Genomic DNA, 24,679 nt, shown 5'->3' on the forward strand with positions numbered 1-24,679 from the left:
GGGGAGGGGCTGTGTGTTTTTTTTTTTGGTATGGTTGATGGGGTGTGGTGGGTGAAGGGGTGTGTTGTGAGAAATTTTGTGAAATGTATAAAATAGGGGTATTAGGGTAAATTGAGGGGTGTGTTAAAGAGAAATTTTAAATTTTGGGAGAAGATAGGGGGTGTGTAGGAGAAAAGTGTGTGTAAAAAAAAAAAAAAAAAGTATGCAAATAGCTGTACTCTAAAAATAAAGCAATAAAGGCCAAAGATTGAGTTGATTTTTGGGATTCCAATGCACAATTTTTGAGCGTCGGTGATGTATGTTGATCATTGCCAGCAAATAAAGATGATGAAGAAACTTTTACAGACAAAGATTACCCCATGAAAGCTCATCTCTGTATAGTCTTGTACAATTCGTAGCCAATTTTGCATGGTGGGGTTGACATGTTCATATATGTTAATGTGCTGCATGCAAAAATGTAATTATAGTGGATATTTGAAGGACTTCACTTTATTACTTACTCTTTAGAAAAATCAAAGGACCAGATTTTCTTTTGTTTTTCACCTCAACCATGTATAAACTGTCGGTGTATATACTTTGACGGTCATTCTTTTTCCAAGCATATAATGATAAAAAGGGAAGAGAAATGATTGGTTTGAGTATTTTGAGTTTTGACCAAACCTGGAAGCACATGCATCCCATGATTGCACCGACTCGTCACTCAACAGTTAGAGAGTCAAATGGTATGGCTTAGCTGCCAAATGCCAATCCTCAGTTTTTTTATTCTTTTTTACTATTAGTTTATTACAAGGACGGACCACAAGACATGCCACCCAATAAGCACTTATCACATGTTACTAATATTTGCCGGAGTGTCTGTAAATCTCGTTTGGTTGATGTCTAGTTTTGCTGTTTGGGGTCTTTGACCCCCCAGTTAACCAAAAAAAAAAATATTTGCCGGAGTAGTACTAGAGGATACTATATTGAGTTTGGTGGCAGAGTTGGGATAAGAGAAGTACTTACATGCCATATGTAAAGAATTAAATTTCAAATTTCGTTGACAATTTATACTTAAACAATTGAAATTTTTCACAAAATTTCAACAATTTTAATTTAGTAATATTTTGAAACTTCAAAAAAATAAAAATTTTGAAGAAATTTTTGAAATTTAATTCCTTAATTACATGTAACTAGGATATTAGTGTGAAATTTTATATGAGAAGAGGGAAGGTTGAGACATTAAAATGTGAGACCTTCCCACCTCTCATATATGAAATATCATGTACGTCAATATTCTAGCTATATACATCACATTCAGTGGCGGATCCAGAAATCAACTATTATGGGGGCAAAATTAACCCAACGAGCAAAGGCAGTTGCGAGGGAGCAGTCGCGCAGGGGGTGATGACGTTTCTGGGTCTGACGTTGTGAGCGAGCGCAGGCGCGCATGGAGAGTTGCCTTCAGCATTTCAGCCCTTCGTTTCTGCCTTGGCCCTTGGGTCTGGTCTGGCTCTACTCTGTCACTCACCCTTTCAGCCTTTCTTCCCCTTTCTCTGCAGTCTAGTTCTTATTTTCTTGTTTAGACATTTACACAAACACATTGAATGCATTCTTGCCCTTGCGCCTGCCACCAAGACCCAAACTTCATGGGGTCAAAAAATTTTCCTTAAGCCCAGCATTTCTGCGTTCATGGGGTCAATTGACCCCATTGACCCCACCCTGCATCCGCCCCTGATCACATTACATATGTCTATAATTGATATCCAATTTAATTTAGTCACATACTCCGTTTGGTATGTCAATATTCTAGCTATATACATCACATTACATATGTCTATAATTGATATCCAATTTAATTTAGTCACATACTCCGTTTGGTATGACGCTTACCTTAAAATTTAGAGATTAGTATGGTGTGTTCTCCTTTTTTTATATACCAAATTACCAACTGATGATCTTGACCTAGTTGATGTGAGGATACAATGATATATATATGGCTCTAATCGATCTAATTATTTTTTTGAGTAAAATGCACTATTGGTCTATTTATTTTAACCATTTTTTCAAGTTGGTCTACGATTGTTTTTTTGTATCACTATAGTCCAGTATCTAATTGTCGTGTTCCAATATGATCCATTCCGTCAATTTTGGGCTAACGACCGTTGTTCCCGTTTGTTTCTGTCACGTGCCCAACATGTGGGCTTTTTTTTTTATGGCAAAAAAGTCTTTTTATTCCTACATTCTTGCCACAATCTCTAAAATTAAAAAAAAAAAAACTAAAAGTAAAAGGAGAAGGATTCAAAAAAAGAAAAAAGAAACTAAAAGCCCAACAGCCCCCACAACGTACCCCACCCTCTTCTTCCTTTTTTTCTTTTTCTTCTTCCTTTCTGCAGCAACCCCCTGCCCAACGGACACCCCTACCCACCCTCTTCTTCTTCCTTTTATCTTTTTCCTTTTTATCTTTTTCTTTTTCTTCTTCCTTTCTGCAACCACCACCCCCCCCAATGGACACCCCTACCCACCCTCTTCTTCTTCTTCCTTTTTTCTTTTTCTTCTTCCTTTCTGCAACACCCCCCCAATGGACACCCCTTTTCTTTTCCATTTTTCTGAAACTTCCCGATCATTTTCATTTCCTACCCACCACATCGATCATCTTGTTCTCTGGCTGCGATTAGAGGTCATGGAGCTGCTGTGATGCCGTAATTTTTTGTTCAATCTGGTTCGGATTGGGAAAAATCCTGATTAAAATATTGAGATGAGAGAGAGAGAGAGAGAGAGAGAGAGAAATTGATTGGATTTGATGGTGAGGATGGAGAGGGAGGTTGCCGATGAGGATGGGAGGAAGGTTTCCTGTGAGGATGGGATGGACGTTGTCGGTGGGGATGGGGTTTGGAGTCTGCAGGGTGCAGTGATAGTTTTTTTGTTTTGGCTTATTTACACTATTGCCCATGTAAGATACACTTTTTTTTACTTTGCTCCCTGAAACTTAAATCCTCTCAGTTTGCTACCTAAACTTCACAAAGTTATTGCAAAAGACCCTATGCCGTTAACTCTGTCAATTTTTCCGTTAAAATAGCTGACGTGACACCTATATGGCATGAGTGAGACCCTTATTTAGTTATGTAAAATCCATGTGGACAAAAAAAATAATTTTTAAACTAAAAATAATAAGATCCATGTCAATTTTTTATAATTTTACTTGTCTATATGGATCTTACATAACTAAAAAAGGGTCTCACTCATGTCATATAGGTGCCATGTCAGCTATTTTAACGAAAAAATTGACAGAGTTAACGGCATAGGGTCTTTTGCAACAACTTTGCGAAGTTCAGGTGGCAAACTGAGAGGATTTAAGTTTCAGGGGGCAAAGTGAAAAAAAGTGTATCTTACAGGGGGCAATGGTATGAATAAGCCTTTTGTTTTTTGTTTTAATTTTTATTCTGGAGATAGTGGCAATAATGTAGGAATAAAAAGACTTTTTTGCCCTAAAAAAAAGCCCACGTGTTGGGCACGTGACAGAAACAAACGGTCGGCCCCGGCCCAAAATTGACGGAATGGATCATATTGGGACACGACAATTAAATATTGGACTATAGTGAGACAAAAAAAAATTGTGGACCAATTTGAAAAAATAATTAAAATAAGTAGACCAATAGTGCATTTTATTATATTTTCTTCAATTAGAGGTGACATTCCACATTCATTAAAAATGCGTACCTTTATTATAGATGTGATTTGCAATGCAATTATTAAATATATGGTACAAATAGTTTTATAGGTGCATTGACTTTAGCTACCAAATTATAATGTTTTTTTATTTTAACTACTAAAATATTTATGTCATTTCACTTTAGGTACCAATTTTAAAAAACATGGTTATATCGAACTGTGACTGTCTAACAATTATAACTTTTTTATTGATTTGTTGTTTTTTTAATATTTGCAAGGCTTAAACTTTAATGTTTAGTCTTTGGGTTATAGAACTTTATCCCCCAAACTTAAATCAAAATTATGAAACCCTTAAAAATTTTGATTTTTTATAAATTTTAAATAGTCACAAATGTGACTGTTCAACAATTACAATTGTAACTGTTCGACAGTCACAACTGTATAACAAACTGATTTGTGACCTAATCCAAAATGTTTTATTCTAGGTTAGTACCTAAGCTAAAAAAAATTAGTGTCTTACTGCTTTACTAAAAAACTATTAATATTTAGTATTTAATCCTAATTTTCTATAGTTTTATTCAAACTTGTACATTTGAAATATAAGAACTACAACTAAATTTTTTTTTCCAACTTCTAACTTCAATCTCCATTCTCCCCAATAAGAAAAAATAAAAACAAACGAGTACCACAACTTAGTGGTAATCTTGAGGCCTTCTATTGGGTTTGTCTGGGTTCAGGCTTTCAACTCAAGGCCCTAAATGCCCAAAACCTATAAATTGCCAAGTACAAAGAAATACCCCAAAAAAAAAAAAAAAAAAGACTTAAAAAGCAAAAAAATAGAGACCACAAAATTACTAAAATAGTAGAGACAAAATACGATCAGTTGGGTCCGTTTCCTAATTAAGATCCAATCTGTCAGTTCATCCAAGTGGTTCACTAAAAGTGAAAACTGAAAACAACGCACTTTCAGACTTTCAGTTTAGCTGCACATGTATCGGGTTGGGCTTGACCACACTTCTTAGCCCACCCAACTTGAGACGGCCCAAAAAAAAAAAGGGAGAAATAGATAAGCCTATACGGCGCCGTTTAAGTGAGGCTAGCCTGGTAATTTCCCAGTGCTTTGATTCTCCACTGCTAAACATTCATAGAATATTCCATCGTCTTGTTTGTGCAGCTAAGCCCTGCTACAAGGCCATAACTGTCTTTCCCAGCTTGGCTTGGTGTGGTGAGGCTGAGGATAAGAGCAGAGAGACCCACCATAGCATATCAAAACCCGATCACATGGCATTGGCTTTGAACAGCATAATCCCCCATACCAGAGCCTTGAGCTTAAGTACTTCCTTGCCTTCTTCTCATAAAAAGCTTTCAAACCCTCAATTTCAACAGACACACAATCGTTGGCCAAGCAGTCAAATGGTCCAAAGCACCAAGACCACCCTCTCAGACGTTGAGCACCATCTTCAGGAGGACCGCAGCAACGGGTTCAATCCCACTTCCACTTCTGCCAGTGGTGAGTTTATTCTAAGCCCTCTAAGTCAAAGACTATACTAATGGTTCTGCTTCTTTCATTTTAGATTTTTGTGGGTACAGATAAAAGCATATGATTATTGTATATAGCATCAAAAAGTTTTCATCTTGCCTTTTAGTTTTCAAAAAGCAACTGAAGCTATTTGGGTTTGGATTGTATGGAAGCCGATAAGAAGAGCATAAGAGAAATTGAATAATGAAAATGTATATTTTGTATAATTTGTTTCCAAAGTAATTGCATGCTGTCAGTCTAAAATGCCCAGTTACTATATACCCAGTTTATAATATAGCATGAAAAAAACATTGGATAAGACATGTGGTGGTTAAATTCTCATTTTTTTTCTGTTAAATATATGAAGCTTAGAAGCTAACTTGATATATTTGTGATGCATTATAATTCAATTTCTCAATCTCCTTTATTTGTTCAAGCGTGGTCCGAATTTGCCAGAAATGTGTCCGGTGAATGGGATGGCCATGGAGCAGACTTCACAAATGAAGGGAACCCAATCGAGCTTCCCGAGAATGTTGTACCTGAAGCTTACAGGGAGTGGGAGGTTAAGGTTTTTGATTGGCAGACTCAATGCCCCACTCTTGCAGACCCAGAAGAACGCGCTCTTGTGTACAAGAATATAGAGCTGCTTCCTACAGTTGGATGTGAAGCCGATGCTGCTACACGATACACTGTCATTGAGAAAAATATTGGTGGTGTGAATAACAGAGTTTCTGCTTTTGCATATCAGTCTAGTGGATGTTATGTGGCCGTCTGGCCAGTTGAGGATAAGGGTGCATATAAGTTGTTGGAGATTGAGTATTGCTTGATCAATCCTCAAGATAAGGAGTCTCGTGTGAGGATAATTCAGGCCATTCGTATAGACAATACGAAGATGACGTTGCAGAACATTAGAGCTTTTTGTGAGCAGTGGTATGGGCCATTCAGAAATGGGGATCAATTAGGAGGATGTGCTATCCGTGATTCTGCTTTTGCTTCTACAGCTGCATTGGAAGCTTCAGAAGTTGTTGGAACTTGGCGGGGCCCCAGTACAGTTGCCAATTTCAATGGCTCTGAAAATGTGAGTTACGTAAATCTTTCTTCTTTTGGTTTGGTATATTTTGTATGATGCTGAACTGAAGCTGAAATCCATGAATATAATTGTGTGCCATAGTTAAGATTGGTGCTATTTTGCTCACTAAGTATGCTGCAGAGGTTAAAAGACTTCTTTGGTTGGTTAGTAGTTTGTGATTTTGCTCACCGCAGAGGTTCAGCTCATTCTTTTCTTTTGCCGTTGTGGGAATTACATTCAAAGTTTGTAATCTTTACATTACATTCTGTTTGAATTTGTTACATTTTTAGATGTCACTAAAGGCTTATGATACCCTTTTCTGTGGACTGCTGTTAAAATTTATTTCAATACCAGTTTTCACCAATCATCAATGGAACAGTGATGAGTTGATTTTTCCTGGAGACCATTTCATGTTGTAATTTGGCTGAAACCAATTGGTGTTATAAAAATCAGATGGATAGTTGAGTTTTCAGAACTTACTTTTGCTATTTTATCAGTATGATGGATGTATCTGAGCATGTTTAGATGAATATGGGTATATATACAATCGATGTTTTGTTCCACTTGAAGAAACATTTAGATATTCTTGCATTGAGTTCTTGACTGATCATTTGTGTCACGTTTTATTATCTTTTGTTAGAATCTTCTGAAGTTACTAGCTCAACATAATTGTACATCAATCTTTGTTGAAGAACTTGTAACTCCATGGTCTAATTGGTATATAATGTCAACTTGGTAAATACAGAACTTTCTTCAAGAACTTTTAGATGACAACGAGAAGAATTCAGTAAGAGATGAAAGTGGCCTCATATTGCTTCCCAAGAAATTGTGGTGTTCGCTAAAAGAATGTGAAGATGGTGATACTTGCAGCGAGGTGGGATGGCTGTTAGATCATGGATGTGCCATCACATCAAGATGCACCTTCTCAAGCACAGCAATGGTGAAGGTAAGCTTGCATATATAGACTAGATTCTTAATGGTTTTGAATTTCTAATGTTACATCTCCGCATCCAATGATGAAAACAAACCAGCTAAGGATTCAGTCCTACATATTTGACTTGATCACAGTAAATAGGTTCTGATAGACAGTTTCATCTATTCATGTTTGAATATTGCTGCCTTATTTCAGGCTTCCATGGTGAAATTCATTTATGTCAATCTTATTTTTCTGCTCCAATAAGATTAGATTTTACATCATAGTTTCAGTCTGCACAATCCACTTTGGTTTTAGTTTGGTCACATAAATCAAAGCTGAAGTATCGGTCCTTACAGTTTTTCATGGTCATTAACAAAGAAGTGTATGATAATTTGACATCATTTCATCTCCTCTTGCAGGAAATCTCAGTAGCATGTGAAACTGCAGCTTTGAAGAGCACATAGCCATTTATGACATTTCGGATCAGCTTCAATACGGGCCATTAATCGCAATGCTGAGTCAAATTCAAACACAAATATAGGATTCATATGAAATGTAGCTTTAAGTTTTGTTTTCCTTTTCTTCTATCTGAATAAATGGTTAACAATAAGCCATCCACAGCACATGGCCTACCATGTATGTACAAAACTTGTTTGTTTTTTTTGTTCAAGTTCATAGTATACCACATGCTCTGGATACAACTGGTTTCCAGGGTTATCTATTAAAAACAGCCTTCTAGTGTTTTGTACCTCATTTCTCTGACGTGGGATGATAAAAAATGAAGTAGAATGAATGCAGTATAACTATCTTTTCATTACATTTTCTAGTCAATCAAAGGGATGTGGTCGGCCCTGAGAATGCACTATAAATTAATTAATAAATTCTGACTGGAACATTCGACAAAATGCAAGGGGCAATCTGACTAGTCTAGTACCATAAATAATCTTTTTTTTTTTTGGCCACGGAGTACCTAAAGAAATCTGCCAATTGAGAGTGGGAGAATTGAGAGTGGGAGGAGTAGTTCAAACAGCTATTAGTAAACCCTCATATATGATTTTTTTATAATTTGAACAGACAAAATCCACAAAGGGCTCAAAAGGAATCGAATCTGGGTCTGAGTGTGATTATTTATTTATAGATCTTGAAAAGTGACATGAGCTACTTCACCAGACGAGACAGATGCACATGATAGGGGGCAATGTACTTTTTTGAAGCCGCCCACCTCTCATTCCACATTATGACATAAGGCACATTGTCTAATGACCATCGCAAAATAAGTTTTCGGGACTGACCCAAGTATGAGAAAAAGTGGAAAAAAGTGATGGATAGTGGAATAAAAAATTTGTATCCGATACCCATTGGAAGTTTTGCAGGTTCATTACCAAGGAAGACATTCATAGAGGTCAATCCATGATCCATGTAAGAAGCAGACACTCAAAAGGGACTAATGAGGACATCTGAAATTATGTTGTCGTAGTCTTGTAGATTACATGACATGATTACTAGTAAGGACTAATCAAATTTCAGTTTTAAAAGGCTGCTTTTCCTTTTACTGTGTATCAATTTATCTTCTTTTGCAGCCCCTATCGATGTAATAATTATGTGCTGAATCCTGGACCTCAACAACAATCATATGCCATGAACATAATGTGTTTTAAGGGAAAACGCCGCAAAACAATTTAGCATCTTGAATAGTTGTAACACTTCACACTCTGAAGTCAACAAAGCTTTACAACATGTTCTGTGGTCATACAGCAACACAAAAGCATCACTTGAAAAAATACGAAAGAACAGAATCTCCACAACTCAAATCCTCCGTTACCTAATGCAATCTATTGGAGTTGAGGAACTAAAATTGCTTCTCAAACTTCTATCACCAAATCTCCTCTTCTGGCTTTGCTGTACAACCTGCCAATGGGCCAAGTATGAATAGCATTGAGAGTAGAGTGTTTCACATTTGTGCGTGTTTTTCTCATTGCAATCTTAGATGGAACTGATAAATGGTAAAACATCAAATGCAGCAAAGGATACCTTTACATGACACTGACGTGTTTAGTTGGAAGCTAAAGAGCTCCTGGTGCATCTCTCATGCTCAAATTTAGACTGTTCCTCATTGTCCGTCTTCCAAGTGCTATATTGCCCTTCACATTGCCTTTTTGCATCATGGCAACAAACTCACTGTAGTCAATTCTTCCATCCTACATGCAGGAGAGAATTGGAGCTTGAGTAACAAGAAGCTTAAATTTTAAAATAGATAGCACGACTTAATTCTCCATCAATATATATATATATATATATATATATGTCAAACTAATGCCTAGAAGCACATCATTCATAAGTTAGTCACATAACCATTTCCTTCAGAGATATTCAGAAGGAAATCAAATCTTCTGGATCTAATGCACAATCATATAAATCATTAGAAGTATATTTAGTTTCTTACAAAGCAAAGCAATCACTACATCAATCAATTATTTTGATGAGATACTTTTAACATAGCAAGACATCTAAAGCTTCAGACTTCATGTTAAAAAGTTACTTAAAATGGAGACCAATTATAGTAAATAGTATTACTATTAACCAATGCTAGAAAATAATGTTTCTATTCTCACATTATTTCCTTTTTTGCCTTCTTGGACTGATTTTTATATATCTTAATCATATTCAAACTCTGGTCTACTATTTGATAAAGCAGAATGTTCCCTCGTGAAGTTTTGATGACTTACATTATCTTGATCAACTTCTCTGATAATATCTTCAAGAAGAACGTCAGTCATGTTATGTTCCGCACAAGCTTGTTGGAGCTCATCAACTGTAATATAACCACTTCCATCTTTATCAAAGTATCGAAAGGCTGCAACAAGATGTTCTTCACGTTCTAGTTTGTTGAGATGAACTGTAGCAGCTATAAATTCCCCATAATCAATAGTCCCACTGTTGTCAACATCAGCCTGGAAAGAACCATAATAGCTCAGCTCTTTGTAGCATAAACAATGTAAAATTAAATGATTTCGGCACAACAATCACAATATTGACAAGTAGACACATGTACATAAGCCAACCATAAAACAATCTTTTTGGAAACAAGCGTCTTACTGCATCCATAAGATCACGTATCTCTGTATCCTTCATGGTAGAGCCATATCTTCGCAAACCAGCTTTGAGTTCATCAAATGTGATTGCACCACTATTATCAGTATCCATTGCCTTAAACATCTCTCTCAGCCCAGCAATCTCCTCCTCAGACAGGCTTTCAGCTATTACCTGATAAAACATAAAGAACTCCCCATCATAATAGTTCTAATGCTCAGCATAGTCAAGGGGCATGCCAACATCAAGTATGAATATGCTTTCTGGAACAAATAGAGAATCTAAGAAATGCCTAACAATATGTTTTAATCTCCCACATGCACTTACCCGTAAAGCCATCTTCTTTAACTTGTTCATAGCAGAAAACTGTTTGAGACGAGAAAGTACAGCTGGATCTAGTGCTCTATCAGGAGCAACCCCATTTTCACAAACCCAAGGGTGACCTAGAAAATGAAGATATATCACTTAAATGCTTCAGAGAAATAAAAGTGTGCAACCTACACTGGATAATTATGATTAATTCCACTTCAGCAGAATCTTCCTGGTTCTCAATTTCCTAAAATTTGGAAAACCTCATATTAAAAAGGAAAGCTATGCAATAGTTGTGATGTGCAAAGAAAGCAATAATATTCATGTACTGCACTTAAATGGTTAATTCAAGGCAGACTTTTAATTTTTTTTTTCTTGTTTAGCTAAATTTGATTGAGAAAAGGTAGCAGATTTTCTATAAAATTGATAGCACAGAGTTCAACTAAAAAACTAAACTTCAGGCCTGAGGTTAGACATCCTTGTTTTGGTGCCTCAGCTGCTTTACACATCTTTCACATAATCTTGCTACTAACAAATATTTGAGCACACAGTAAAAATGACATGGTCCATCCAAAAAAAAGAAGTGGAGAATAAACATCAACAAAATAAAGAGAAACTTCCTATTCTAGTCACTTTAAATCTGAAAATTATACACGAAAATAACTTAAGACACAAATAATGGTTTAAACATACATAACACTTCATGAGCAGACAAGCGATCTGAAGGCCGAGAACATAGCATCTTCCGGATTAGGTCTTTCGCACTGTCAGATATTAAGGGCCATGGATCTGAATCAAAGTCAATATGTCCCTTCAACACCGCATCAAATATTCCCTGTTGAGTTTCTGTGCACCAAACAGGTAAAACTTTTCAGTAAAGCATAACATGAAACAATCACTGTTTCACTAAAATACCCAACCACCATTACCTGCCCAAAATGGTGGCACGCCACTTAGCAAAATATACAGTATGACGCCTGCAGTCCACACATCTGCTTCTGGTCCATAATGCTTGAGGAGTACTTCCGGAGCAACATAATATGGGCTTCCAACCACATCAGTGAAAACTTGTCCTGGAAAACAAAACACTCAATAGAGTTGAACAGACATGCAATTCGAGATGGCATTGGTTTTCTATATAATGACAGTGAGGCTGCAAAGGATTTCAGCTCTTCAAATATTATCTAAAGGCAGTAGCAAACTAGCAATTAATTCAGGACAAGAATTATTAAGATTTATTACTATATATACATAACGTAAGTCTAGTTACTCAAATGCACGTGAAGAAGATATAACACCTATTAATACAGTGTAGAAAATCATCTGATAATAAAATAATAATTTATGCCATATATAAAATTAAATGAATATTAATTGAAGTGCAGTGGTTACTTAATATGCTCCAGAATCATCAAAACTTCATATTCAAAAGAAAACAACACACTTATTTTCTTTGTTTACCTGGCTTGAAGAAAACTGAGAGTCCAAAATCAATGGCTTTGAGAGAGAAATCATCATCCTTGTTAACCAACAAGAAGTTCTCGGGCTTTAGATCTCTATGCATGACTCCAAGTGAATGGCAAGATTCAACAACCCCAACAATAATCCTTGTCAACTCAGCTGCCTTCCTCTCACTGTAATGTCCCCTCTGGATGATCCGGTCAAACAACTCGCCCCCGGCACAAAGCTCCATTACAATATGAACATACAGTGAATCCTCGTACGCTCCCTTGATTGTCACAATATTCTTGTGACCAGCCAAATGGTGCATTATCTGAATCTCCCTCCTAACATCGTCCACATCCTCCTTTGAGATCAACTTCCTCTTGGAGATAGACTTACATGCATACTGCTTGCCAGTAGAAATCTCAGTGCAAAAATAAGTAGTCCCAAATTGTCCCTGTCCTAATTTATGACCCATCGTGTAAAGATCACGAATGTTAGCAGTCTTATGACCCAATACATAATAAGTTTGGTTATCAACGCCTCGCCTCATGGTGTTGTCTTTCCTGGGACTAATGAGGTTTAGATGATTATTGTTACTGCTGTCTTTGGTTTTGGGGTTGTCTTTGGAGAGTTCTTGGGAAATGTGTTGCTGAGATTTTGGGGAGTGGTCGGAAACCGAACGGTCAGAAGGAGTGTTGCGCTTGGAAGTGGAAGTAGATAGGTCTTCGGGCTGGTTGTAGCCCTGAAAATATTTCCCCCTCGAAGATCCACGGCATGTGTTGCCCATGAAACAATCACAATACCCTCAAGATATCTTCACAGACTTTTCCTCACCCAATTGGTTTCTCATCAATTCGCACTGTAATCATACAAATAATGCACGAACACATTCAGTAAATGTCAAAATAAGCAATAAGCATGGCTAACAAAATCCAAGAATAGAACAGCCTCATAATATGCAGATCAGACCTATGGACTCCACAAATAATGAATCCACAATAATAAACAAGAAGCAAGCGAAGTATTGAAATTGAATCTCCCTTCACCCCCAAGAAAGACCCTTTTCCTTTTTCTCTCTCTAGTTTTTTCAAGATACAAATCCATATCATAATAACTCATAAGATTACCTCATCCATTTTCTGGGGAAACAAACACAGGCTATTGGAAATCAATCAAGACTACCTTACCAACTAACAACAAAGATCAAATCTTTAAACAGAAAGAAAGCAACCCATTAAACAAAAGAACAAATAGACCAAGATTCAGATACCCACATGCACATAAAGACAGATATAAAGCTACAAAACAAGAAAGCAAATACATTTTTGAGAGACAGAGAGAAAGAGAGAGATGGGTCCCTTACCAGTTGAAAAAACGAAGAGAATAGAGTGTGAATGAATGGAATACAAGGGAAAGAAGAACAGGGATTTAAACCTCCTCCTCAACAAGATAGATGATGATGATGGTGGTGGTGGTTATGAAGATGATTTGATTTTGATCCCAAAATCTCAATCAAAAAAGTAATGGAATATCTTTACAGCTACTTGTTTTGAAAATTGTTTTCAAAACTAGATTTTGTTATATGGGCTGTTTTCGTTTGATGTTATTTTAGGATGGTGTTGCTGGGAAACATCGGAGGTGAGTGCTGACCAGCTATTCTATTCTAATCTCCCCTCACACACCTCCCACTTCTTCTTTTTTTTTTTTTTTTCTTTTTTTTGCAATTAAATAAAGACATTCTTTTGTCAAATATGACATTTGTCACATTTCTTCTTTTTATTTTATTTTTGTTTGTCTGAACACTAAATTAAAAAAGCACACGGTTTTGATGAAAGGGTAAAGTCACCGAGTTGACCCGCCGGTAGATCCGCGGTGAAAGGTAATTTTCCAGAGTTATGGGATTTAAATGGTTCCGAGAATGGGGAGTGCGATGTGCGAGTGATTGGTGCGTGTATGACACGCGCGGTAAAAGGCGGTGGGGGTGGGTGTGAGGTTGTTTGGTCAAAATTTTCCAGCTGATTTTTCTGGGAGATAAATCTAAAATCGTGGCTGCTACATTTAGACAGGTTCATTCATTCATGTCAGTCAGAGGCGGTTGTTTGATTCTCTGAACAGCCTTCTTATAGTATGGACTCCATAATTATTCCAAGTTTTTTTAAGAAAACAAAAATTAAAAAATTAAAAAGATTGATAATCATGAACAATTGTAAGCAACTTTTCAAGCCTTGGAATAATTTCTTTTCTAACACCCAATAAAAGTTGCAAACTTGCAATCATGAAATTTCTATATATTTTATATATGAAAGGGTGATTAACTTCCAATAAATGTTCTTTATGCCTACTCAAAGAAAATAATGAGATTACACATTATGTCCTCATTTATTTATTTTCTCTTTTTTAAGCTTCAATAAATTGAAATTAAATTATTCTGATCATTGTTGATAGGTTTGGTTATGACCACCTAACCATTACAATACCATCATCCACTAAAAGGGGATGAGGCGACTAGGGAGGGGGATAAAAATGATGATTACATTTTTTTTTTTTTTGTCTTGAAAATTTATGATTCTATTTAAGATTAGAAAATCAATAGTTGTGAATGATCTGAACAAATCTTATTGTATCACCAAGATAGATTATGCAAGCAATGGCTCGCGTCTTATCTTAATATGAGATATTTGCATGATCTTTCAAAAATTATGGAGTCAAAATTGATAGTTGATATCTTTGTGCTGATATTGTGATTATTACCAAAAATAATATTTTTAGGTATAAGCGATGAGAAATCATACTTAGCAAATATTATTGGTATCACTAAGATAATATCTTTATAACGTCATACACCGTTGATGAAACATTAACTTTTACTAATTAATGTAATTTAAATATAGGTTCATTGATTTTAACTATTAAATTTCAATAATTTTTTAGTTTAGGTACCAAAATTAAATATCATTTTAGATTAAGTACTAATTGAAAAGTCAAACAAAATAATAAAATAAAAGATATTAGAATTTACAAATATTACATTACATGCCACTACAATAGAAAAATAAAAATAAAATTATATCACAAATATTACATTAATTTATACTATATTGTATTAAAAAAAAATCAATCCAGTCACAATTTAACTATGACTGTCTTGGTAAATTAAAAAAGACAATTCACACCACTATACTATGTATTATTTTGAGTAAAAATATTGTTTTGACCTCTATTTATACTATATTATAGTATAATTTCTCTAAAAAAAAATTCAATGAAGTCACAACTTAACTGTGACTGTTTCACAACTTAGATATGACTGTCGTTCAGTCACAACTAAATTTGAAGTTGTGAGTGTCGTACGTCACAACTAAATGTGAAGTTGAGACTACATTAGCAAATTTTCAAGATAATATAAAAGCATCAAAGGCAATTTTGTCAAAACTTTATAAATTTTAACTAACATCCATCATATGTGGGCAAAATGACAAAAATGTCAAATGAAAAAGGTTCAAATCAAAGGGGTCAACATATTTGTGACCTAATCTAAAAAACTACATTTAAATTTGGTAGTTCAATTGAAATATTATATAGTTTTCATGCTATACCAAAAAATTATTGAGATTTGATATTTAATCATAATTTTCTATTTAAATATTGTATTGATTTTTCCGAGAGTTCTAACTGAAGCGACACTCATAGAATGAAGAAATAGTAAATTTTTATATTTGTGTCCTATCTAACGTAAAATAAGTTTTGTAAAATTTTGCACATTTCTATCATCATTTTTTTTTTTTGTATAATGGAGGCCTAAGATATGAGAGGGGGAAGGAAGGAGAGGAGCCCTACAAGAGTAGCATTCTTCTATTTTTATGGATAAATATGTGGAAAGATTTGGGAGACATGCCCTTTCCCCACCATAAAATAACTGGTGAATGAATTTCCACCATCATGGCATGCTTGCCAGTCATTTTAAGGTTGAATTATGTGTTAGAAACTTAAAATGGTCAATTCAGAACCCAAAAAGTAAAAGATAATACCCAACCATTCCAAAGCACTTATTATAAAAGGTATCTTTAATATCCTGTTGGCTGCTAAGGGAGTCGAAAACCACTCGGGTGGTCCACAGTAAGTCATCAATAACCCAGTCAATCGGTTAAGTGCACATGCTTAAGCAAATTGTAGAAGAAATTTTACTCTTATTTACAGTCAACTCACTACAACCAAAAAGGATAGGGCAAATCACACACTGCATTAAGGTAAGCTGGTTAACAACGCCAGAACATGACTCATTGACTTGACTTGCATACATCATGCATCATGCATCATGCATGACCCTCACAATCTGACATGAATCTAAGCTCTGTTGAGGAGCTTAAATATTCAAGTACATCTATGGTATAAAAATTGTATTTATAGATTTATACCCTAGTCTAAGAGTTAAACATGTGTTTGTATGTTATACATGTCCACACCATAACATTTTCCTAAATATCCTACTTATATTAGATTATTAGATGCAGACGCAGTGGTTTTGTGAATATGCAGCATGAACATTGGTTCTTGAGGGTTCACATACGTCAGAATCCACAATCTCAGTTTACTATGAAAAGCTTCATAGAAAGCAAAGGCATTCACTTCCTGTTTTTTTTTTTTTTTTTTTTTTTTTTTCAGCCACAGGCATTCACTTTCTTTTTAACCAAAAAGCATTCACTTTGGCCCTTAAATGTCGGACCGTGTTGCTTGGTTGGCTTTTCAGCCAAAGGCTCTCATGAAGTCACAAGTCACAACTTGCATTGCACATACCACGTGCCCTGCACACAAAAAAGCTCCCTAAAAAGCATTGACAATCTAGCCTTTTATAGTCCCAAACACCAGCAATTTGATGTTACAATAGGTTCCATAGTTAATGAGACCATGAAACCCCTTCATGCTACTAGATATGCCTTGTGTTACCAAAAGGAAAACAACAGTTTTCAAAGTATACAAAATGTCTTTCAAGGCAAAATTCACATCTTATAATTGCTGCTGCACATTAACATAAGCATTCAAAATCTATTTACATCTCACTTATGTACCCAAAATTATAGAATCTCATTAACGTAGAGTGCAGATCTTTAGAATATGGATATAACTGAACAATTAATTCAAATGCACCTGTACCAATAATGAACTGTAGTCTGTAGCACAAAGAACGGTCAAAGTTGAGAAGTCGTTGACAAATGATAGTATTAGCTGCCTCAAGGAGTGTGACTGGCGTCAATATTTTAACTGAAGCTATAGAGTCTGATGAATTATCTCACCCTAAAAGAGATTGATCCCATTGAACTGTTGTTTATATTTTCCGTGGTCTTAAGCTGAGATGTTAGCTTCTTCAAGACGCCTGGTAAGCCCTCCACTTGAAGGCCTAAAATATTTTCAAATGGAAGTTACGGAACTTATAATTAGATGAAAGGAGGAAAAAAAAGATTGTGTCTGTCTGTGTATAAAGTAAAATGCACTTACAATCCACATAGAACTTTAATGGTGTCATAGAAAAACCACTGCAAAGTAACAACAGGGCCAACAAGAGTAATTCTAACAGGAAGACTTCTAGTAAATAGATTAACAAACCCAATGTTCTTCACAGCCTGAAGAGTGAAGACAAGATATAAAGCCAATACAGTTGATGCTTTTAACATCAAATAGAAGATGAAACCAAAGAAAGCTTAATTCAAAGGGCTACCTGCATCACATTGTCAGCCTTTTTATTGTAAAGAGAGGATACAATGTTGTCCGCAGGGTTAGAGACGATGGTACCAACAGCTCCTGCTGCATAGGCTGCTAAACATGTTGCGCCTAGCTGTTGGGCTCTTGAGCAATCTTCTTTTCTACTTCTAATAATATTTTGGTAAATCAGATCCACTGAATGCTCAAATGCCGTGAACATTATCATTGAGACTGTCAAAAATTGGATGAACATCAGAAAAGTTAATAAAGATTTCCTTCAAATTAACAACGCCATACTAATGTGATTGTCTACTGAATGCTTGATGACAATAACTGAGAAAAGATAACAACTTTGTCAAGCAATAAACCCATAAAGCCCATAGCTGATTCCTTGTGTCAGGCAAATCATTACCCTGTTAAATAAGCATATACAATATGTTACTCAGACAACACTGCAAGGGTATAATTTTTCAGTCTCATCAAAGTGCCAAAAAGCTCATGTTTCCAATTCTGCACGGATGCAGGACTATTACTTGTTTCCAACCATAACATTCACCCAGAATGATTACTGGAAAGTAGGAAGGTTTGGTCAAGGGCAAAACATTTACCTTGAGGTTTTGTGTGAAGAAAAAAGAAAAAACAAAACTAATCAACTACCAGCAATGTGATAATGTCAAGTAGCCTTTTGTTCACATTCCTATGTTAGTTAGTAAATTATTTGGTGACATTTTTTATTTAAAAGAATTACATTCCCCTGTATTAAATTTCACATGATATTCAACAAGCAATGGAAGATACATCAGAAAATCTGAAAGAAAACTATAAAGTATACGCAGCCAAAAGAAGTCAACACGCCTATTAAAAATGAACCACGCTACTACCTACTAGCAACAATGGAGCTTTGTATATACATATATGGCCAACAAGCAACAATCACCATGTTTTCACACTGTTATTTGACAGATATAATCAATAGGGTTGCACAGTTATAGGCTGGCTAATGGGATGCTATTCCATTATTTAAGTGATGAGATGACATGAACCTCAAAACTGCCATATCAAGATAGCATACCACACCCTTGAAATTCTAATGTGGCAAACCATCCAAAAATATCTTTTTATCCATAAGCTGGATTCTACCAAACAAGCAAATGAAAATTTTAATAATACAGAGATATAGATATATTACATGGAAGATTTCGACCCCAAAGTGGAAAAAGTCCTCTGTAAAAGCTGCAGTCATAGATAAGCCAGTAAGGATACTTGTGAAAAAAAATGAGAAAATAATCAATTTTTTGGGGTAACTTACCCAGCTAGCCCTTCAGTTGAGTATAGCTTTGGAAACCCATCCACCAAGCCCTTTGCAAAGAAGGGCTGTGTTTGAACCCGGACTTTGACGGCTTCAAAAGGACAGAGAGCCACATCCGCAAATACTTGAGCAGATGCACTGCTGAGAAAGAATATAACACTCCTGTTTTGATCTTTCAATACATCAGAGTAAAGCTTCTTAAAGTATTCGTACAGACCAAATCTGCAGCCACCCTGAACACCATATCCAAAAAGCTTTCCAGACCAACCTCTCCAAAGGGAAGAAGGGCCTTGTTCTCTCCAGAGAGTAGAAAAGCCTGAAGCCATTTTGTTATATTTGACTGGGTTTACCTAAAGTAAAAAAAACAAAAAAAAACTAATATTAGACCATTTTTAATTTCTAAAAAGAATTAAGTCTCGACTGGTTTACAACAAGCAGATAGAAACTTCGGGAGACCAATCCCTTGAAAACATCAATTTAAATCCATCAGTAATGGAAATGGAATATATGGTAAGTTGCACTTGAAGATATGAGCTAAAGCACCAGAAGAATTATGCGCATGGAAAGCTATGTAGTTTTTTGTAATGAATCTGTGACCCATTCCCCTTTTTGGCAACTTCTATTCCTTAAATACATATTTACTTTATCTATACAGAGGCATTGACTAGATTTTTCACACACTAAAAGAAGGCTTGAAACTTGATGTCTTACTATGCTAAACAGTAACATAATTTCTCTCACGCCAATCCTTGCATATACTACCAATTTATCACAATCTACCACTAAAACCCACAATCAATAGAATAAATAAAGAATACAGGAATCTCAGCGGCTAGTTTATTACTATTAGACACTTGGCCACACATTTCACTACACTAATGCATAGCATAAGCACAAAAGTGAGAAAAATATAAGACCGGAGCTGTGAAAACATGAACCTTGTTCTAATATTCAACTCAATAACAAACAACAAAACGAGGAATTGAATGATAACTATGATCCCGAACAGGACAACAGTTACAAGGACCTACAAAATAAACCCATAAACATTGAACAATATTAAAAAAACCTTCCTTCAACTTCCATGAGCAAACAGCAAGCAATGTCAGACAAAGTAACAAAAACCCACCAAACATTTGTCACCAAACCAATCAAACATACATGTCACCACCCAATCAGCACCAGAGAAAAAGGGTTAAACAAGCTAAACTACAAGAAAACCCAGAAAGAATCAATGGACTTAACCACTCAAACCAACCTGCATATTAACTTTCAACACATCAAGAGGCGTGATTGCGAGATGGGTAGTGCCAGCACTGAGCATTCCTCCAACAGTGCACAGCCCATAATACGCAGGCGAAAACTCCTCACACAACCTCCCTTCAACCCCCCACCTCATTTTCCTCTCTCCCGTTCGCACATTCATTCCTCTAAGCTCCACGTCCAAAACGACCGGACCCCATTTCACAAATCGCCGATTGGAGCCAAATGTCAAACAGCTGCTGTGCAACAGAGAAAGAGACGACGAAGCTTACTTGGTAGTTGTTGCTAGGGCATTGGAGAATATAAGTCCTAAAGTGTATGGGAAGGAGGTTCTGTGGTTACGTGTCAGTGGGGCTTTGAACAAAGCTCGAGATGCCATGGACGACTTGTTTCTCTCGCCACCAATACGTCCACGTTTACGGTTCCAAATACATGGCTTTGGTTTAATTAACGCAACCAAAAAAAAAAAACCATTGTTGCCCTTTCTCGTGAGTCGTGACCAATCAGCCAAATACATACCCATCAATGACATGTAGTTGCTGCCATAGTGCCATGGCTGTAGGGTACCGGACCAAAAACGGGTGCCGGGCTGGGACTAAATTCTAAAGCTATTGGGCTTTGGGCCTTGGCCTTTCGCTCGTAACCCAATGGGATAGTACATCAAGGGAGTGTGATTTTATTAAGTGGTGCTATATACACATTCTTTTGCTTACACATCATCTTGATCTTTTTTTTTTGGCCAGGGACATAATCTTGATCTAATCTGTAAAAGACTTAAATTTTATTTTTGGTTTATATAGTTTCAATTGTTATAATTTTGATTGGTAGTTTACAAATTGTTGTAATTCAATATCACATTAACATTTTGTCAATTAATTTATTAAATTAGTCATTTAATTACTAATAAAACCTTATGTCTGTTATGAATAACGATTGTTCATGCCCCTTCTCCACATCGTCTACCCCCTCCAAGATAGCAATGAAGCAGAGAGTTTTGGTACATCACACCAACACCAAATGTCAGCCTAGAATTTTGTATCTTAAAGATGATGGAAGCGTTGAAGAATACGTACTTGCTCCTCCCTTCCCTGACGATAGGCTTCTCCAAGTCTTAGGGTGCTCCAGGGGAATTGTCTACTTCAAGGATCAAGAGCACAGTATGCTTTATCTCTGGCACCCCAGCAAGAATCAAGTACTTGAAGAGATCAGCGTAGGCAATGAATGTGAAGGGATGGCCTATGGCTTTGGCTGTTTCTTTGTGAGAGCCGACTTTATGATGGTAAGGTTGGCTCCATCATCCCCTCTCCAACTGGGTAAGGGGACAAAAAAGATGAGACTTGAAGGTTTATTGGAGTTGAAATATAAATGTTTAATTTTCACCAATATTTTACAATAGTGTCTAAAAGTGTTTTTTTTTTTTTTTTCTTTTTCTATCATTAAAAAAATAGTACAAAATTATCAATTTGTATACATATACATATATTAAATTCTCATATAATTAGCATGAATAGACACATTATTTAAATGATACTACACCCAAAATATATTCATAAGAATAATTTGTGGATTCATACGATATTTATAATTAGAGTTTATTTATTATGAGTATGTTAAAAAATTATTGTTGGAATATTATGTTTACACATTTGTTGCACTAATCATTATCATCGTTTCTTTATGTAATGCCTAGTTCTTTAATATAAAATTTCTTGTTTGATTTAATAAAGGGATTTTATTTAAGAAATTGGGCTCTTCAGTATGGTTCTTAAAAGAAAAGAAACTATAAGAATAAATTATCAATGGTTGTTGTTTTTTGCAAGTACAAATGTGGAGGAAAATTTCCATACAAAAAGTTGGGTTACCAATAAGATACAAAATAATTGAGTTCACATAAACCCAATAAAAAAAACAATATGATGAATTAAATACAAAAAATAATAATAAATTTGTATTACCAATAACCATAAAGAATAAATATTCAAAATTTCAAATGATGTTTTGAGATTTGAGTTAGGTGGCATTTGATTTACCCGTGACATTCACGAGAATAATAAAAAAATATAATTACAAGCAACAAATATGCTCAATACATTGGTAATCAAACAATTATATTGAATTTTGTTTTTTTGTTTTTTGTTTTTAATTTGCAGGGGCCATAAACCCTCTTTAGTCCCTTCTACGTTCCATCTCTGGGTTCACATTGGGCTTTTGGCTTTTGACCTTTGGCTCTTAGCCCAGCCCAATAGAGTATTACATCATATAGTTGCTACGAGTCGCTCTCGAGAGTGAATGACTCAATGACCATAGCAAATCCGGCTCCGCAGTGGGCCAAGCGCTTGGTAGTATGAATTTTTCCGGCTCAGATTGTCCGACACGTGGTTTGTCGGTTTGAATTTTAGATATCAAAATTGAAAAAAACTCATTTTAAAATATTTTTTTCAACACTGGGTGTAGTGATGAAATTTTTAGGTTCATACATTCCCCTTAAATTTATGGGGAAAGGTCCAAATTCTTGCCTGGGCCTGCGCTATTGTCTTTAATCATAGACCCACGTAGCCTGTCCCATTCTCTCACATAAGAAATAGGATTTATTTCGTACCTAAATTTTAATCTTTATTTTAATATGGTACCTAAATTTTTATTTGTTTCAATTAAGTATTTAAATTTTTATTTTGTGTTTAATAGGTACTAAAATGAATTTCTGTTAAAATTGTCAACAAAAGTTAAGGGCAATATAGTCAAAATATATTTTAATTATTTTCTTTATATGTTTAAAATTATAAAAAAAAAAAACACAACAAACAAAAAAAATAAAAAATTATAATTAAAATATAAATTTTTTGAAGTGACCATATTGTCCCTAACTTCTGTTAACAATTTTAACATAAATTCACATAGGTATCTATTAGATACAAAATAAAAGTTTAGGTACTCAATTGAGACAAATAAAAGTTTAGGTACCACATTAAGACAATAATCAAAGTTTAGGGTTTAGGTACTAAATATGAAAAAAAAAAAAAAAAACCCTAAGAATATTGATCATTCTAGTATGGAACTATCAACTATGGATACTATTTTTTTTATTTTTTATTTTGTGTTCCCTCTATTTGTTTTTTTACTATAGTTTCTTTTTAAATAATGTTTTGTACCATTTTTTTTATTTGGGTTTTCTACTATCATTTCATATTGAAATAGTTGGGATTTGGTAGAGGGTTGAATTGGTACATTACTAAAATATATAGTGATATAAATAATAATGTTATTAGTAGTTGATAGGGTAACTGAGTTGGAAGGGCTGTAAAATTGCCTCCTACACTTAAATTTGGCTCCCCTATCCCTAACCAAAATAAAAAAGTAACATTATTGTTGGTATGTACTATTAAATCCATCCCAATCAATAACTTATTTGATTGTTGCACTATGTTTTACTTTCAATGCCCTTTAATCTCTTTTTCTCTAAAAAAAAAAATTACATTGTAAACACTGAATTAAATGGAGATTAAAGAGAGAATTGAACAATAATACTTATAGACAACTTGTCACTCAATATAATCCATCCACCACCAAAGAGGTTTTTTATTTTTTTTATTTTTGAGAAGCATCACCAAAGAGGTAAGAAGTAGAAATTTAGAAAACAAGCCAAAGACTAGAAAGTTCACTCAATATTTTGGATGATGGAATACATGCAAATGGACCCTTTGTAACCATTAACCAATGATTAGCCAAGGAATTTAATTAGAAATATATTTGAGAAGCTAAAACGTCACAATACTATCTAAAATGCAAAGCAAATGAAAAACATATGCTAGACAACCAAACCAGAACATGTTATGGAAAACCAAAAGATAAAGCATGTGATGGAAACCAAAATATACGCCTCCTCATCTTTAGCAACCATCCAGATTTGGTGTCAATTGTAATAACCCTTCTTAAGAAAACCAAGCCTGATGCCAATTGAATATCGCTTAATTAGCTGCACCTTTTCCTATAAGATTGATTAACCATCTCCAATGTAAATATAACACATCTAACACTTTGCCATGACAACTATTTATATTTGAAATTTCATAATAAAACTAGTAGTCACATGGAAAATGAGATTTCATCCACTAGAGAATCTATGACTCAAAGGGTAACTTATATCTATAACAAATGAAATATAAAATCATAATTTTTTTTTGGTGAACAGTGAACTAAAAAATCATCAAATTTAACATTGCATAATGATAATAAGTTAATAACAATCTCAGATCAAACTAAAAAGTGAAATACACTACTTCCCCAGCACATCAATTACAAGTCCCACATTCTGACCCCCAAAAACAAAAAACAAACAAAATTTACAAGTCCCACACAAAAGTGGTTTGGAAATTTGACAGACCAACCATGGAATAAGCCCTACAACTTGTTGGG

At 35.1% G+C, this 24,679-nt stretch overlaps 3 protein-coding genes across 4 annotated transcripts; 1 reads left to right on the top strand and 2 right to left on the bottom strand.

Annotated features, from left to right (window-relative positions):
* The first annotated feature begins 4,784 nt into the window (after positions 1–4,784).
* Positions 4,785–7,905, top strand: LOC147276258 (glycerol kinase). Its single transcript, XM_086253934.1, has 4 exons — positions 4,785–5,158; positions 5,605–6,245; positions 6,982–7,182; positions 7,572–7,905. The coding sequence occupies exons 1-4, from the start codon at positions 4,930–4,932 to the stop codon at positions 7,614–7,616; spliced, it is 1,116 nt and encodes a 371-aa protein (XP_086110060.1). The 5' UTR covers positions 4,785–4,929; the 3' UTR covers positions 7,617–7,905.
* An 881-nt stretch (positions 7,906–8,786) lies between these two features.
* On the bottom strand, positions 8,787–13,686 carry LOC147276259 (calcium-dependent protein kinase 26). 2 transcript variants are annotated; one of them, XM_086253836.1, is made up of 9 exons: positions 13,361–13,686; positions 12,013–12,856; positions 11,481–11,624; positions 11,245–11,397; positions 10,570–10,685; positions 10,249–10,416; positions 9,879–10,103; positions 9,184–9,350; positions 8,787–9,060 (listed from the first exon to the last, which is right to left on the bottom strand). In XM_086253836.1, the coding sequence occupies exons 2-8, from the start codon at positions 12,782–12,784 to the stop codon at positions 9,216–9,218; spliced, it is 1,713 nt and encodes a 570-aa protein (XP_086109962.1). In that variant the 5' UTR covers positions 12,785–12,856; positions 13,361–13,686; the 3' UTR covers positions 8,787–9,060; positions 9,184–9,215. The 2 variants fall into 2 exon arrangements, with proteins under 2 accessions (XP_086109962.1, XP_086109963.1); XM_086253837.1 differs by lacking the exon at positions 13,361–13,686 and adding an exon at positions 13,125–13,244.
* A 3,294-nt stretch (positions 13,687–16,980) lies between these two features.
* Positions 16,981–20,720, bottom strand: PHT3;3 (phosphate transporter 3;3). The gene is made up of 6 exons (XM_086254140.1): positions 20,262–20,720; positions 19,004–19,353; positions 18,884–18,927; positions 17,711–17,925; positions 17,491–17,615; positions 16,981–17,392 (listed from the first exon to the last, which is right to left on the bottom strand). Exons 1-6 carry the CDS (start codon positions 20,427–20,429, stop codon positions 17,338–17,340), a joined length of 957 nt encoding a protein of 318 aa, XP_086110266.1. The 5' UTR covers positions 20,430–20,720; the 3' UTR covers positions 16,981–17,337.
* Positions 20,721–24,679: the final 3,959 nt, after the last annotated feature.

The sequence above is a fragment of the Dryas octopetala genome, chromosome 8 (assembly GCF_963921425.1).
Source record: "Dryas octopetala chromosome 8, drDryOcto1.1, whole genome shotgun sequence".
NCBI lineage: Eukaryota > Viridiplantae > Streptophyta > Magnoliopsida > Rosales > Rosaceae > Dryas > Dryas octopetala.

Excerpts from the sequence above, each read along its gene's own strand:
- LOC147276259 (XM_086253836.1), bottom strand. The coding sequence starts at position 12,784 with ATGGGCAACACATGCCGTGGATCTTCGAGGGGGAAATATTTTCAGGGC. Across the intron at positions 10,417-10,569 it reads TAAAGAAGATGGCTTTACGG|GTAATAGCTGAAAGCCTGTC; the intron begins GTAAGTGCATGT and ends ATGTTTTATCAG. Across the intron at positions 10,104-10,248 it reads TACGTGATCTTATGGATGCA|GCTGATGTTGACAACAGTGG; the intron begins GTAAGACGCTTG and ends GGTTCTTTCCAG.
- LOC147276258 (XM_086253934.1), top strand. The coding sequence starts at position 4,930 with ATGGCATTGGCTTTGAACAGCATAATCCCCCATACCAGAGCCTTGAGC. Across the intron at positions 5,159-5,604 it reads CACTTCCACTTCTGCCAGTG|CGTGGTCCGAATTTGCCAGA; the intron begins GTGAGTTTATTC and ends TATTTGTTCAAG. Across the intron at positions 7,183-7,571 it reads CAAGCACAGCAATGGTGAAG|GAAATCTCAGTAGCATGTGA; the intron begins GTAAGCTTGCAT and ends CTCCTCTTGCAG.